The 15,013-nt window shown below is 33.3% G+C and overlaps 1 protein-coding gene across 3 annotated transcripts; it reads right to left on the bottom strand.

Moving 5' to 3' along the window:
- Window positions 1-4,211: 4,211 nt before the first annotated feature.
- Window positions 4,212-11,074, bottom strand: LOC21402019 (kelch domain-containing protein 3). Of its 3 annotated transcripts, none has more exons than XM_024171513.1 (11): window positions 10,808-11,074; window positions 10,085-10,234; window positions 9,703-9,870; window positions 9,069-9,221; window positions 8,761-8,913; window positions 8,117-8,281; window positions 7,871-8,041; window positions 7,199-7,385; window positions 6,868-7,081; window positions 5,918-6,101; window positions 4,213-4,893 (listed from the first exon to the last, which is right to left on the bottom strand). In XM_024171513.1, exons 1-11 carry the CDS (start codon window positions 11,004-11,006, stop codon window positions 4,844-4,846), a joined length of 1,794 nt encoding a protein of 597 aa, XP_024027281.1. In that variant the 5' UTR covers window positions 11,007-11,074; the 3' UTR covers window positions 4,213-4,843. The 3 variants fall into 3 exon arrangements, 2 of the variants coding, with proteins under 2 accessions (XP_024027283.1, XP_024027281.1); XR_002902994.1 differs by lacking the exon at window positions 4,213-4,893 and adding an exon at window positions 6,622-6,735 and having other exon boundaries at window positions 6,027-6,101; XM_024171515.1 differs by lacking the exon at window positions 9,069-9,221 and having other exon boundaries at window positions 4,212-4,893.
- Between the last annotated feature and the right edge of the window lie 3,939 nt (window positions 11,075-15,013).

The following is a 15,013-nucleotide window of genomic DNA, read 5'->3' as shown; positions in this document are numbered from 1 at the left end:
CAAATCTTCACTGGAGACTCCATCGAGTTGTAAAGATCGTAGAGCCTATCGGAGAGAGTGTTGAGAATATGACCCCGGCACATGATTTCATCATCTCCTCGCTTCTTCCTTGCGGTCTTCAATTCTTCAGAATCATCCTCCTTTGGTTCAGGAAGTGGCTCCAATTTCGGATCAAGTACATAGGCGATCTTAAGCATGGTGAGAAGAAAGAATAACTTTCCTTTCCAGCGGGTGAAGTTGGTACCATCAAAACGATCAAGTTGAACATTAGGATTGAGGAAAGACGTCATATTCTTTTCAACCTCCATTGCAGCAAGACTAAAACCTTAAAGATTGTTGGTGAAATTCGGATTTGGGAGGATGAAAAGAATAGAGAATTCAGAAAGAAGGGTTTGAGGCGTATAGGAATACTTTCTTTTAAGGTTTTATTTGCCCTCACTTCTCAAAGTTTGCTAACGAGTTCTAAATGGCAAATTACCCCCAAGATACAACAAACCCTTGAACACAATATCCAGCAAAAATATTGAGTTCTAGAACAATGTATATCAATCTGTATTTTCTGTAATCCATTGTTCTTTTCAACCTCCATTGCAGCAAGTTTAAAACCTTAAAGATTGTTGGGGAAATTCGAATTTGGGAGGATGAAAAGAATAGAGAATTCAGAAAGAAGGGTTTGAGGCGTATAGGAATACTTTCCTTTAAGGTTTTATTTGCCCTCACTTCTCAAAGTTTGCTAACGAGTTCTAAATGGCAAATTACCCCCAAGATACAACAAACCCTTGAACACAATATCCAGCAAAAATATTGAGTTCTAGAACAATGTATATCAATCTGTATTTTCTGTAATCCATTATATAAAGACAGGGATGCATGCATCCTCTTTAAGTGTTACAACCTTTCACATAAAGATACCTTTTCAATTTGATGGTTATCTTTTATATGCTGATGCACTTATAACAATAGTTATTTCTATTGTTAATAAGTGCTCATATATGTGAGAAAACATATCACAAATAGATACAATGGTTTGAGACCTTTTCAGATCACTGAAACACACAAACACATTTTCCGTCGAAGATTTACGCTGCAGCGCTCAAATGCGCGCTGCAGCGCGCATGCCTAGCAAAACAGACCCGAGGGTCTGTTTTACGCAGGCTGCAGCGCCCAAACGCGCTGCAGCGCGTCTGTGCGCTGCAGCGTGCACTCTTTCGCGCTGCAGCGCGTGCTTGCGTCAGCTTACTCTTCCCGAATGTGTTTTAATCCAATTTTGTGATATCAAGATTGAGAGATATATTACAATCTCTCTAACATGAAGGTCAAGATAAAGCAACTTTGACAGATTGCCAAGACTAGGAGGAATTACTTCTGAGAAGCTAGAATATGAAAGGTCCAAGTATCTCAAATTCTACAAAGAACCGAGGTAGTTTGGCATTCTGTGACCACAGAAGTTGTTGCTGCTTAGATTCAAGAAGGTCAAGCAAAGAAGGATTTAACTTACCTTCCAAATACAACATCTTCTCCTCACGTGTCTGCTCGTTGTTGCCTTGACTTATCATCATGCCCCTGGAGATCAAGTTTGGTGACATGCCCTTGCTTGCTACAGCTCACACGAAACCAGTTGCACTAGTTTTTTCCCATCCAAGAAGTAGAAAGAAGTCTTCAAGTGTCGCTGAGACTTTCTTTCAGTTTCGGAACTGCATTCCTCTCCTTCTCACTGCAACCAAACGTATTGTTTCCGACATAAGCTGAATTAGACAATTTGGCAACTTATAACGCCCCTTTCAAGCAAGTAGCTCAAAATGTTAGATATTACAATTCTCCCCTTCTTACAAAAATTTCGTCCTCAAAATTTAGTAATCTAATTTTTTCAACTGAATAATTGTCTTAGTAAATTCAAAAACACACTTGTTCCTCAAAATATAAATCTTATGTTGACTGAGTACTTAGTCCTATGAAACTCCCACTATATCTCCGGAAACATATTGCTCTAACATTAAATTGTAACGCTCCTCCCAAGTTAGCAGCTCAAAATGTTGGATATTACACTACTATGAGAAGTAACGCTAAAATAGAGGCCATTGCAAAACGGGTTTTTCTGCTACCCATTTCTGAATGGCATATAGAGTGTCTAGACACCAAGTTAACTCAACTTGTTTAGAGTACCGGTTTATCAGTAGTTGACACATTTATAGTACTGGTTGGTGGGTTTTTAAGAAGAGGACTTGGCATTTAATACTGGTTGGTGGGCTTTTAGGGAGAGGATTGGCTCCGTTAGAGTGAGAGCTTGACTCATCATGTTCCCAGTCTCGCGGCACACATACAACAATATTCCTAGTAAGTGGTAAGACTGACTAAAGCTAGAGCCTAGCTAGAGGTTACCCAAATAGATGTTAGTTGTAGGTGATTTTATTGTTATCAAGAAAGACGCAACTCCGTCTACTAAAGCCCACACGGATCATGGGCTGTGCCGGCCCAGTCCATAATTTTAGTTGGCCGTACTAGATCAGCCCATATAAGAATATTTTTTGACCCAACTCACACCACATGTCAATTTTACGTGAGTTAGACTGGGTCATGTCATGGGCCAAGCTGGGCCGTGCCATGGGCTATGAACGGGCCGGCCCATTCTAGCCCATCTACGAGTTAGGATAGGTAGGCCCATCTTGGCCCATAATGAGCCATCTCATCTTAGCTTGCATTTTTGTAATTTTTGTAATTTTTGTAATTTTCGTTTTTGAATTTCTAGATAAGTTAACAAATATAAAAGTGTGAATAGTCAATAGAAATATGAAAAGAGATTTTATTTACGACTGCCTCATTAAAAATCTTTTTAAGAAAAACCTAGTAGGACAAAACCTTGATAAGAAAAAAAGAGTACAGTCAGAATAATTGTGCATAAGATATTTACAATATTAGTAAATATAGATAATATATATAGTTACATTAAAATGGGTCTTTGGTGGGCTGGCCCAGTGGATCTATATTGGGCCAGACTAAGTAGGCCTTACATAGACCGACCCACGATGACCCTAGTCTGGCCGGGCTTGACCTATGAAATTTCATTAGTAGTGTTGGGCCGACTCATAGACTGAGAAATGCTAGCCCAGTCCAGTCCAACCCCACCATTATTGATGGGCTAGGCCGGCATGACACTGTAGTAGGATGGCCCTGGGCCGACCCTGGCCCATAATTACATCTCTAATCATTTAATGAAGTATCATTTAAATTGATTGAACACTATCAATATAAAAAGTTTAATTTGAGTTGAGGTTATTAATCATATGTTTATTGTTTATATATTTACGTCACATTGGTTGAATATAGATGTAGATATAGCATCAATGCTAATAAATACCACTACTTACAATGTGTCTCACATATTTGAGATTCACATGTTAGACTTATCAATTTGTGAGCTAGGCATCCTGCACTATTAGTTACCCTTTTGAAATATCAATTGCTTGTTAAATCCTGTAAATGTGAATTGTGTGAAAGTAGGATACTTTAAATTCGGGAGTCCAAGAGTTTTATAAAAGCTCTTGATGGAAAAAATTTGAATGAAAGATACTACTGAATTTAATTGGGTCCATGAATCTAAGAAATAGTGAGAATTCTTGATCTCTATTAATATCTCTCTCAATTTGAAAATCTAGGATTTAAATTAATGTCCTTTCATTAAGATTAAGCCCTTCTAAATTGCATTAATTTACCCTAAAGATTTCATTTTTATCTTACTTATATCCATTTTATAACATTTTTAGTTAAAAATTTAATAAATCAACTTAATTTAAGTTAATTTCATGTTGAACATGTCTGGTTTTGGTTGTGTTAGGTGTCTTAATATGAATTAGCACTCCTACCCTCTGGCAAACAGGCGACGGGAGGAAGGACATGATTTACAAAACGACGACAAACTTCTTTGGCAAAACGACATGCTGCTCACACCATAAGAATACTGGCCGTGGTTTCTTGTCCTCAACTATAGTTATAACTGTTTTTTTTTTTTTTTTTTTGGGCTGATTATTTCATAAATTTAATAATTTTTAGCAATTTTAGTCTCTGGACATAAAGATTTCGACAAATTTCTGAAATTAAGCGTTAATAATCACAGGTTCATAACGTGATTTATCAGTAAATATTTTACAGAAAGTCAAAGTACAAAATGTTATCTTTAAAGTCCGCGAAAATAAACGGCAATTTGGTTGAATTTGGATATAGCTCAATGGTGACGGTGATAATACCACTACTCAAAATGTTAATCTTTAATTGTAGATAAGACAAATGCAAGAAATTATCTTCCCTTGAAGCCGTCAAGGAGTGTATATAAATATGGAACCTTTGACCAAAAAGAAAAGAGAGACAAATCCCTCCCTAGAAAAAGCTTTCCAAAATGAAATTCTCTTCCAGAGATTCTGTACTTCCTTTTTTCAGTTTAGAAATGGAAAGAAACAAAATAAATAAATACTTCAGGCCATCTTTGACATCTCATGGAAATGGAACCAGCAGAAAAGTGCTGCAAGTGCCATCTGATTCTTTCTTGCTGCTAAAACATATCTAAACAAGTCACCAGCTTCTGGGAAGTAACCTCTTTGTCCAAAAATATACGAAGCCGGCTCAATCCGAACCAGGAGTCATCATAAAATCGCCACTCTTAGACACAAACTACATAGAACTAAACAGCTTTAGACCTAAAAAGAGTTAGGTGGTGGGAAATACCGCCAGTTAGCGAATCCTGTATTATCTTGTCATATGCATTCTATGATCACCTTAGACGAATGTACAAAAGACAGTCATTTGTGCATTTTCTAGTCTCTAGAAGTTACCCGTTAATGATCAACCTGTTTCAAGTTGAAGTAGCTGCTTCATTGTGTCCAGAGGTTAATGTCCTGTCATCTATCATCAGAAAATTGAACAGCTGATCAGCTAGTAAGAAGTGTCAATTTTGAAGAAAAGGGTATATGTTGGAAAAAGTTGAATGACAATATACTGATCATGAGATGAGGACCACAGAAGTTCCAAGGCCGTGCCAATTTATTAGAAACGAATACTATATCTGATGGAGATATACTTTAGTTCAGTATTTAAATTTGCATTTAGGATTATGTTTTTATCTTAATATTGTTTGGTATTAGTTAAGTTAATCTTATTTTTATTGTTATTTATCTATAAATATCTTAGCAAGAGCAATTTGAGCCCGTTTGGTTAGAGGATTCATTCTCTTATTCGAATCATGATTCATGGTTCGCTACAGTATTTTCTCTCACAAAAAATACACATAAATCGAAAATAGTTCTAATCCATGAACCAAACGGGCTCTAAATTCAGTTACGGTTGGTGAATGGGTATTGAGATTTCTGATTTTCCTCAGAGTTCTTGTTCTCTAGTGGTTCTATTTCTTTATCTCTTCTCTCTCTGCTTTCTCTTGGTCATCCTAGATCAATAATGATTTCAGTTTGAGTCGACAATTTTGCCATATAAGCGCGAGGAAAGAATGTCCTATCTATGCCTATGCTATGTTTGGTACAAAAGAGAAAATAGGGAGGGAGGAAGAAGAAGCAAAACACCAAAGTGAAGAAGACAAAAAGGAAGAAGCATTTCTGTCATATTGTTTGGTATAAGAGAGAGAGGTGAAAACAAAATGTCTAATCTAGTTTGTTTCACAATTATACCCTAATTTCGAATAAGAATATAAGGTGTGATCAAGGTCAAAATGGTTATCAGACTTGCGATTTGTTTTGTCAAATATTCTCTCCTCTTTCCTCTCCGAAGTTGGAAGGATAAAAAAAATGTGGTGGGTCCCATCGATTTACTTCCTCTCTACCAAACAAATCAAGATAAAGATTCCCTTCTCTATCAAAGATAGGCTTAAGGACATGCATGTAAGATGCCATACAAATAAAACTTATTAATTAAATACCTTGATCAAGGGACATCAAATTAGAGTTATTTGCTGGGGCAGACGGCTTTTCTTTCGGAATCTCACCATTACCATTTGGAGCACTGTTTGTCCTGTCCTCTCCTGGAACTTCGGGGTTGAAATTTGTTGCATTTTTTGACTGCTCATTTCCCAAATCCAAAGGAGTCACCAGTGGTTCAGTGTCCTGAACGAAAGTCACAAAGTTCAAAACTTCAAATGAAATTTTAGGGACATGGACATCATGTAATGAAGAACTTTAATAGTGAAATGGAAGTAACACCAATTCATCTCTTCGAATATGTTAAATGTGAATATGTAAGTTGAGAGCTTATACCTCTTCTATATACACACACACACACATACATATTTTCACTTCTTATGGGCATTTTCTACCCGTAACAAGAATAAAGTAAGTAGCATTCAAACAAATGATTGCACTTTAGCTTTCAAGTTATTTGATATGGAGTTGTCTGCTAAACAAAGCGCATAATAAATGAACTACACTACTGGGAGAAGAGAAATACTCTTGTTAATTTACTCACTAGTCCACTATCCTAAAAGCAAATCAAAGAAATAATGCTTTATCATAATAACTAACTTCTATTTAACAAAGAAATATTGCTTTATCATAAACGCTTATGAAATGCGATGCTCTATTATATACCAAAATATCCCAAGAAAAGTACAAAATCTAAATATCTTACTTTTTCTCAACATTTGATTTGAGCTTTGACTTCTTCTCCTAAGACAAATGATACACAGCAAACTAACCCTATAATGTTTTATGCCAGACCAAGAATGTCCTGGTAACTTGTTAACTGTTAATCACAGAGTACAACCTTGTTTCAGATGACCAAATTCTAATCAAGCAACTCTTGAGAACCGGAATAACAAAAAGCAAAAGGAAAAAATAATAATAAAAGAGAAAAAAAGGGAAAAGTTTGCCCGACCTTGTGTTTCTGAGTATCAAAACATGGTTGATCCTTCGAAGTAGGAACCGCAGCACCTTCTATCTGGAGCTCATGTGACGATGACTCTTGTTCATAAACATTAACCGCCTCTCTGTTATCTACAGTATCCAGCTTCAGGACCCTAGAACTTTTTGTTTGGCTGCTATAGTCACCATTTTGCAAACCATCTCCAGTTTCCCCAGCAGCCCGCTTCCTGGTTAGAGAATGAAACAATAAAAAATGTTAGCTGTAGTGTTAAGAAAAGAATGTCTTTTCTTATTTTGCCAAATCTACCAACTATAAAATGAACAAAAGAAGTCTATACTCTTACCTACTACTAGTAGGAATAGCCGTATGGTTATAGTCTTGCCTGCCAGAGAACAATATTCCGCGAAGAGGCTTTCCATCAATGTAAGTTTCAATAGTATATCCATCTGAGATTCTTTCAGTAACCCTGGCTTGAAATGTTTTCTTTCCCTGTAGTGGTGGGGACTGTATCAAACTGATATTCTGTATGTCTGCAATGAGAGCAATAGAATTTTAGATGCATGGCTATAACGTCAATTTCTTTTAAAGGATATATGCATTTTGATGCATATTATGAGATTCGAATTAAATGCTGCGATAAATTAAAAGTGTCATGAAATACAAAAGCTCTACTATATTTAAATTGATCCCCCGTCCTGTTTCTAAAACTGTGAGAGGTAATGTATGATTATGAATTACGATTGTAAATAAACCACCATATACAAACACATCAATTGAATTTGATGTGAATAAATTCAACAGGAGAAAACTAAACATGTTACATGAGGTCACTTCGATGCTTTATAAATTAATAATGAGTAGTATTGCATTCTCCACCTAGTCACAAAATCATTAAAAAAAGAAAAACTTTCCCAGTATCAGTTACATAGTTTAAATGATTAATGAACTAGTTATGTAGAAGTTCAACTATTTTCTTATCGTTAACTCGTGAACGCAAATTGCAACCCCTACTCACATGCTTGGCCATAAACTGGCACTGTCACAGGTTGGTAAATATTAGCCCCAATGCCAACTCTCACAAGAGACTTGTCATGAATAGGAGTAAGATTTTGTTCTTGGCACTTAAGCTTCAACTGCTTCCTCAGCGACAGTTTCTCGAGCCTCTGTTCACTTTCCTTAATAAGTCCTGAAATTTAAATACCATTCCTGTAAGACATTATAATGTTGCAGTCCAGGAAACCAAATGCTACTCATACTTAACCTGTATGCAAGTAATACATATCACCGAGTGCCTCAAGACTCTTATTGCAACCACCCAAAAATGCAAGAACACCTCTCCTGTGTGGATCCAAACAGTCTCCTGCCACAGAGAATCTAGCAGAAGGACCATCGCCTACAGTAGCAACCTTGGTCCATACCCCAGTATCTGCACCAACAATACACTCTTGGTTAGATTAGCGGACGAAAAAAAAAAGAGAAAGAAAAAATGCCAGGAAGAGAAACACAAAGTAAGAACGCAAGGTAGACAGACAAGGACATTGATCAGAATCGTTGAACATTAATGTCGAAGAAAAGTGCTTGCCTTTAAATTATACATAAAGTTTAATCATAAATTATACATAAAGTTTAATCAGCCTTTTTTCATAGTGAGATTTCCACCATCTTTAAGACGGTGAATGAAACTATACTACTATAGAACACATTTTACTCAAAAGTCAAAATCATTTGGTTTTATCCATATTTGACTCGTATAGAAGTCCATTCACAAACATGACAACGGAGTCAATGCCATTACAAGTCTGCTCCAACTATGGAATTCAAATTATCTCCATGCACACCAAAAAGTAATAGAAAAAGGAAAATTCAAGTAAACCAGAATATTTTAAGGATATTATTGATACATACCAATATCTAGCATGTACAGGTCATTGTAGAGATTTTGGGCATCTGTAAATCCACCAAAAACAAATAACTTCTTGCCAAAAGCAACAGTCGAGTGACCAGCACGAGGGGTCAATAAATGGCCCAAAGTGTTCAGCTCTCTCCAGACTAGAGTATCTATGGAAGTATGCAACACCAGAAATATATCAAAATGTATAGGACTATTTACAATATACTGAAGCGACAATGATTTTATTTTTCCTATCAAATAACAATTCTAAGTAATATACTTCAAGTCGCGCCAGTAAACTATGCAGACTAGCTAGCAGTACCTGTGTCAAGGATATGAACATCAGACAAATAGTAATCATGCCCATCTTCACCACCAATCACAATGAAATTGTTCTTCCAAGAAGAGCAAGTATGGCTATCGCGTGGAGATGGTGGTGTGCCTGATGTAGTAGCTCGTTTCCATACAAATGTCTCTACAATATTAAAAGAAAAGAATATTTCAATCGATTAGTCGCTAACCTATAGCCACGCATCCCAGATGTTCTTAATGTATAGTTGTATACCCCAAATTATGATTAAACTCAATAGTTAAGTCTAGATGAGATGTAATGCTCTTTGTACCCAACACCCGGTATCCCCATCTCTATCTTCAAAACACATCTTCATTTTCTAGAGGTGATAAGAAGGACACTGATTGGAGAGCCTATACTATCAACCACTCACAATGTAAAATTCGGATCCAATATGAGACCTAAAAGTCCTAGAGGCTTAATGACAAAGCAAGCAAGCACATTAACCTCCACAAATTATTTCTAAGGATACTTCAAGAGCAATATATTAAGCAAGTCAACTAAACTTGTTCGTATCATCCTTTGAGGTGTTGTGCCATTAATAATCAAAAGGATTCCAACTTGCAAAGTGATTGGTGCAACTTCTATTTCATAGAAAGATCACCTGTATTTAATATGTAGAGATCATTGTAGTACACCTCCTCGTTACTACTAGAAGATTTGCCACAACCGCCAAATATGAACAGCCGTTTACCAACAAGGGCTGCACTATGGCCCTCTCGCGCCTCCGGTCCTTCTCCCCTTAGACTTGGAGATATCCATGTATGTGAGGCTACAATACAAGAAACAATATAGTAAGATCCCGTAATCGGATTGGACAAATACTTTACAGATCAAAAGGCATGATTTTAGTATTATTTCGAACACCTATTTGTTCACGAATTTGCCTTTTAAGCACGCAAACGAAGAAGGCAAGGTACCGTCCTGCACATGGTCGTGTGAAAATGCTAATAAAGGGGAAGAGATTAAAAGAAGAAGTTGCTCACAAGTGTCTAATATATGCAAATCATTGAGAGGATTCATCCCATCTGTACCACCAAATACATAGAGATTATCACCAACAGTAGTACAACTATGGCTGTCCCTCCGGGTCGGGGGTGTGCCTTTTATCACTGGCTGCCTCCATGTCTGTGTGGCTGCAATCAGCCATTCAGAATTAGACAATCAACTATATAATATTAATCAATTTCAATACCAAAAAAAAAAAAGATACAAAAAGGTAAATGCAAGAGAACACCCAAATGCAAAATCAAACTCCCAACATTTTTTTTTTTAAATGTAGCATATGCCAATTTCATATCTGAAAAGGGGGGAAAAGGAAGATTCAAACTAGGGAGTACCCACAAAAAATTAGAAACTAATTAATGCTAAACAGAAGACCTAAAAAAGGAAGTTACAAGATTACAAAAACAAACCCAACAATAAAAAACCCTAAGAAACAATTCCATAGCGTTCCTCATAACGATCAATCGACATAACATGCCAACAAAAGTTTCAAACCTTCACCCCTAACATTATGAACCAAAATGAAAAACTACATACCAAAGTGCCAAGCCACACACATACACACACAAAACGAAAACACCCATTAAAAAAAAGAACGAGAAAAACAGACAATCATGGGAAATTTATACATATACATATACCTATGCATATGTGTGTGTATATATACATATTGGGTTTTTTGATAGAAGAAAAGAAAGACCCACCAGAGTTGAAGAAGTGTACTTGGTTGGTCTGACAGTTATCTTTGCCATAACCACCAAAGACGTAGAGAAATCTCCCTTCTTTAATGGCGTTGCAGGTGTGACCCCACCGCTTCCCTGGCCCAGAAGAACCACCCACCAACACTTCCTCCTCTCTCTGCTCTCCTTCTCCGCCTACAAGTTCTAATCTGTCCCACCTCATTTTCTTTTCTTTTGTTTTCCGGGAAAATCAATGGAGGAGGAAAAGAAACAGAGACAACACGCACGCACAGTGACTGAGAAAACGAAAGAAAGCGAAAGAAGAAGAAGAAGAAGAAGAAGAATGAAGGAAAAAAAAAAGGGGAAATGGGAAAACGAAAATCAGAAACAAACAATATTAATATTATATATTCTCTCAAAAGGGTTAGTGGATTTTGTTTTGTTTGAGCTCATGCAACAAAAGATTTTCATTATATATATTTAAAAAAAAAAAAAAAATTAGAACGAGTTGAAAAAAAAATGAAAAAAAAAGGAATTCTGAATAAGAAGAATAGAAGAAGGGATTTTTTTTTTAGAGTTTTTTTAGGGAGATGGAAATGTTAACACGTGGCATCTGCAAATGGTATTTCTGGGACCCACTGATGTGGGGTCCCTTGAAGAGGAGATGTCCTGGTTAGAGGCTTTTGACACGTGGCGATTTAAAAATGATTTAACACGTTAATTTTATCGATTTAAATTTAAAATTTAAATTTTATTATAATTAAAAATTTTAAAAAATAATTACATTTAATTTTTTTATTATAATAAAAAAATTTTTACATAAAAATACATTTTAATTTAAATTAAAAATGTAAATCACAAATGAACACGTTATTATTTTGGAGATGAATATGTTATGGTTTTACTTTTTTTACGTGTTCATTTTTCTTTTGGTTCCTAATAGATCTCTATTTTCCAAAAAATAAAAAAAAAATAGATCTATCTTTTTATACTAAAAATGAATTATTAAATTAGTATTACAAAGTCAAATTCTATTTTCTTTTATTGATATAAGAACTCTTTTTTGTTTTTTATGCGAGTGTAGGTAAGATCCACCATTCCACACCAATCCCGAATCTATAGTTTTTATTTTTATTTTTGGCAACTAAATTTTTAATTTTTAGTTTTAACCCAACAAGATTAAAACAAAAATGTTTCCATAGAAAAGGGCTATTAATAATATGTTTTTCTACATAATTTGAACTCAGCTCAAAAAGAAGTTGCCTTTCTTCTCTCTCTTTCTCTCTTTTCCGAAGGATCAGGTTTCTTACTCCATGGCTTAGTTTGATAGTGTCGTGAATTTTGAAAAAATTATTTTTAACTGTGTTAAAGAAAAAAATAAATGTTATAAAAAATAGTTAAATGTTTAGTAAATTATAATTATACTAACTGTGTTAGTTCAAAAATTAATATAATAGCGTTTGATAAATTGTGATGTTAAATTACTATAGGTAATTAAAATGATTAAAATAAACATGGTGTGAAACTTAAATATATATAATTATTTTTTGGTATTTTGAAATACTTATTTAACTTAAAAAAGAAAAATATAATGTTTTGATTCTGAGTTTTTTAACAATAAATTTATGATAATTAATTTTTTTCATTTCTTCATTCACAATATAGTTACAAAAAAAAAAAAAAAAACATTAGTGAGTAATCAACATATACAACAAAAATGTACATTCCATGTTTAATCATCTAATGGTGTAACTAAGTTCAATGTGTCATAGCAAAGTACCACGAAAAACATAAGAAATGAGAGTTTTGGGTGGAGGGGAATAAAGCAAGATTATAGTCTGTGAGGGTAAATAATGACACAGTTGGTCATTTTCTAAATTTTTAGGGGTATTTATGGTATTATAAAATTATCATTAATGTTATCAAGTGATTGACCGGGAATCTAAAAGTAGAAGCATCAAAATTGTCGCTTCCGCTTCTAGCTACTGATTTAGCTAAAATTCTCTTATAATTGGTTTTTGCACTTTTTACCAAACGTTAAAAGTAACTTGGATGGATGTGAAATCACTTTTGAGCTCTGAAAAATCACTACCAAACAGACCTTATGTCTGATCGGCTATATTGCTTGTGTCGAGTCATATAGGCAAACCAATACAATTGTGAAGGTGTCTCAATGTGCACATATGTGCTATCATTTGTCAAATAAGAGTTAATAACTAAAATAAAATTTAATAAAAAATAAATATCTATTAGTGTACTATAATTGTTCCCCGACCATTTTTCATGCTTTGAAAATATTTATATTAATTTCATTATTAAGGCCATTGAGGATTGAGTTTATCGTTTTTAAATATATTGAATTTTTGGAGAAAGTGATATCTTTGATAAGGACTATTAATTTTAGCAGGACCAATCATATTTATAAAATTTTTAAAAATAAAAAAATGAGTGAGGGCTTAAGCCTCTATTGTAAAATTGTCATTAAATTTAACACCTCATGAATTATTTAAGTATTTTTAAAATTTTTTTAATATTAATGATATATCTTATCAATCTCGAGATAGTAAAATCTTGTAATATACATACAAACACAGATTTCCTCGAAGTAGCAGCAACATGAGAACAACTGGGTAGAGTAAATGTTTAGCCTCCAAATATTAGGGACTTGAGTTGAATTTGAGTTATAATTTAAGTTGAAGTGTTAATTTGAGTTTGTTTTTTATTATGTACATCTGAGTTATGGTTTGAGATGTGAATCTTTTTGAGTTTGTATTTAGGTGGGTCAAAACTTGAGTTTGCATTTAGATAGTATTTTAATAAAAACACGATGATGATAGAAAATTTCAATAGGGTATATTGGTAGAGTTTTATTCGTCTCTTCATTGTGAATGTATAAAAAACGAATCATCTCAATAGGAATTAAAACGAAAAAGTTATAGCATTTTTAAGAATAGAAAAAATATGGTTTATTAACTTGAGTTTGAGTTTATGAACTTCAGTTGAAGTGAATACTTGAACTTATATTTTAACTCCAAATTCAAATTAAAATTCAAGTTAAAAGTCAAATTTTACAAAAGAACATGCACTTAAATAAAATTGTAATTTGAGTTCAAACTTTTTTTGAGTTTCGGTGCAAATGAACAAGCCCTTAATGTTGTCCAATTAGTATCCATGTAATTATTGGTTACTGTTTTATTGCTAGTTAAAGTTTGGAACTTGCCAAGAAAAAACTACAATGAAGAATAGTAATAAGAATAAGAATGTCTAATTTCTCTAAATAAATATTAAATATTAACAAGAATTTTGTTTGAGAACAGTTGTGTTGTTATTGAATAATGGCTTAATTTGGTATTGCTTTTCCCTCTCAAAATCTGCTTCTGCTTGTAGCAGAAATTGATTTAAGTGTTTGGTAAATCTCATCAAAAGTGTTTTTTGAAGAATTTTTCAAGAATCTACAGTCAAAATCAGAAGCAGCCTAAAGACAACTTTAACTTTTAGATTGTGTGGGAATCAAAATGAAACTTTCATAATACCTATAATACCCCAAATGAAATTTAAAATTTACAATTTTTCCAATCTAAAATTCAAAGTCGTAATATAATATAGTATAATATAATAGTAATATTGTAATAAATAATATCATAATTATATTAATAACTCTAATATTATTATTTTATCAACATGATATTATAATTATTTTAATAATATGATATTATAATTATAATATGATATTGTAATTATTATTTCTTCTTTAAAATATGTATATTTCTTTTTTTAAAACGTGTATATTTCTACTTAAAAAATGTACATTTCCTTTTATGGTAAAATATACAATATATACATGTTTTAAGAAGAAATATACACGTTTTAAAGAAAAAATATACCTATTTAAAAAAAATATATATACCTATTTTTAAAAAAAAATATAAGTCCCGCTCGAGTCCTGTACTGGACTGGAGACTTGGCCTAATATAATATATTATATTATAATATAGTTGTAATTTTTAATTATATTATAACTGAAATATTATTATTTCTTATGTAATATTATAATATTGTAATTATATTAACAATTTTAATAATATTATTATATTCTATATCATTATTATATAATAATAGTTTTTTTTATTATATTAAATATAATAATAAATATATATTACATTGTAATTATATATATTATACTATAATATAATATAATATAGTCATAATTTTTAACTATACACAGTAATT

Source organism: Morus notabilis, unplaced genomic scaffold (genome assembly GCF_000414095.1).
Source record: "Morus notabilis unplaced genomic scaffold, ASM41409v2 Scaffold302, whole genome shotgun sequence".
NCBI classification, from domain to species: Eukaryota; Viridiplantae; Streptophyta; class Magnoliopsida; order Rosales; family Moraceae; genus Morus; species Morus notabilis.
The sequence above is the reverse complement of the archived record's forward strand: the minus strand, read 5'-3'. Positions and strand labels throughout refer to the sequence as shown.

What these genes read in the sequence shown, in the direction of transcription:
- LOC21402019 (XM_024171513.1), bottom strand. Translation starts at nt 11,006, where the DNA reads ATGAGGTGGGACAGATTAGAACTTGTAGGCGGAGAAGGAGAGCAGAGA. An exon ending in TTTGCATATATTAGACACTT is followed by an intron (nt 9,871 to 10,084) that starts GTGAGCAACTTC and finishes CTTGTATTGTAG; the next exon opens with CCTCACATACATGGATATCT. An exon ending in TCTCTACATATTAAATACAG is followed by an intron (nt 9,222 to 9,702) that starts GTGATCTTTCTA and finishes TTAATATTGTAG; the next exon opens with AGACATTTGTATGGAAACGA.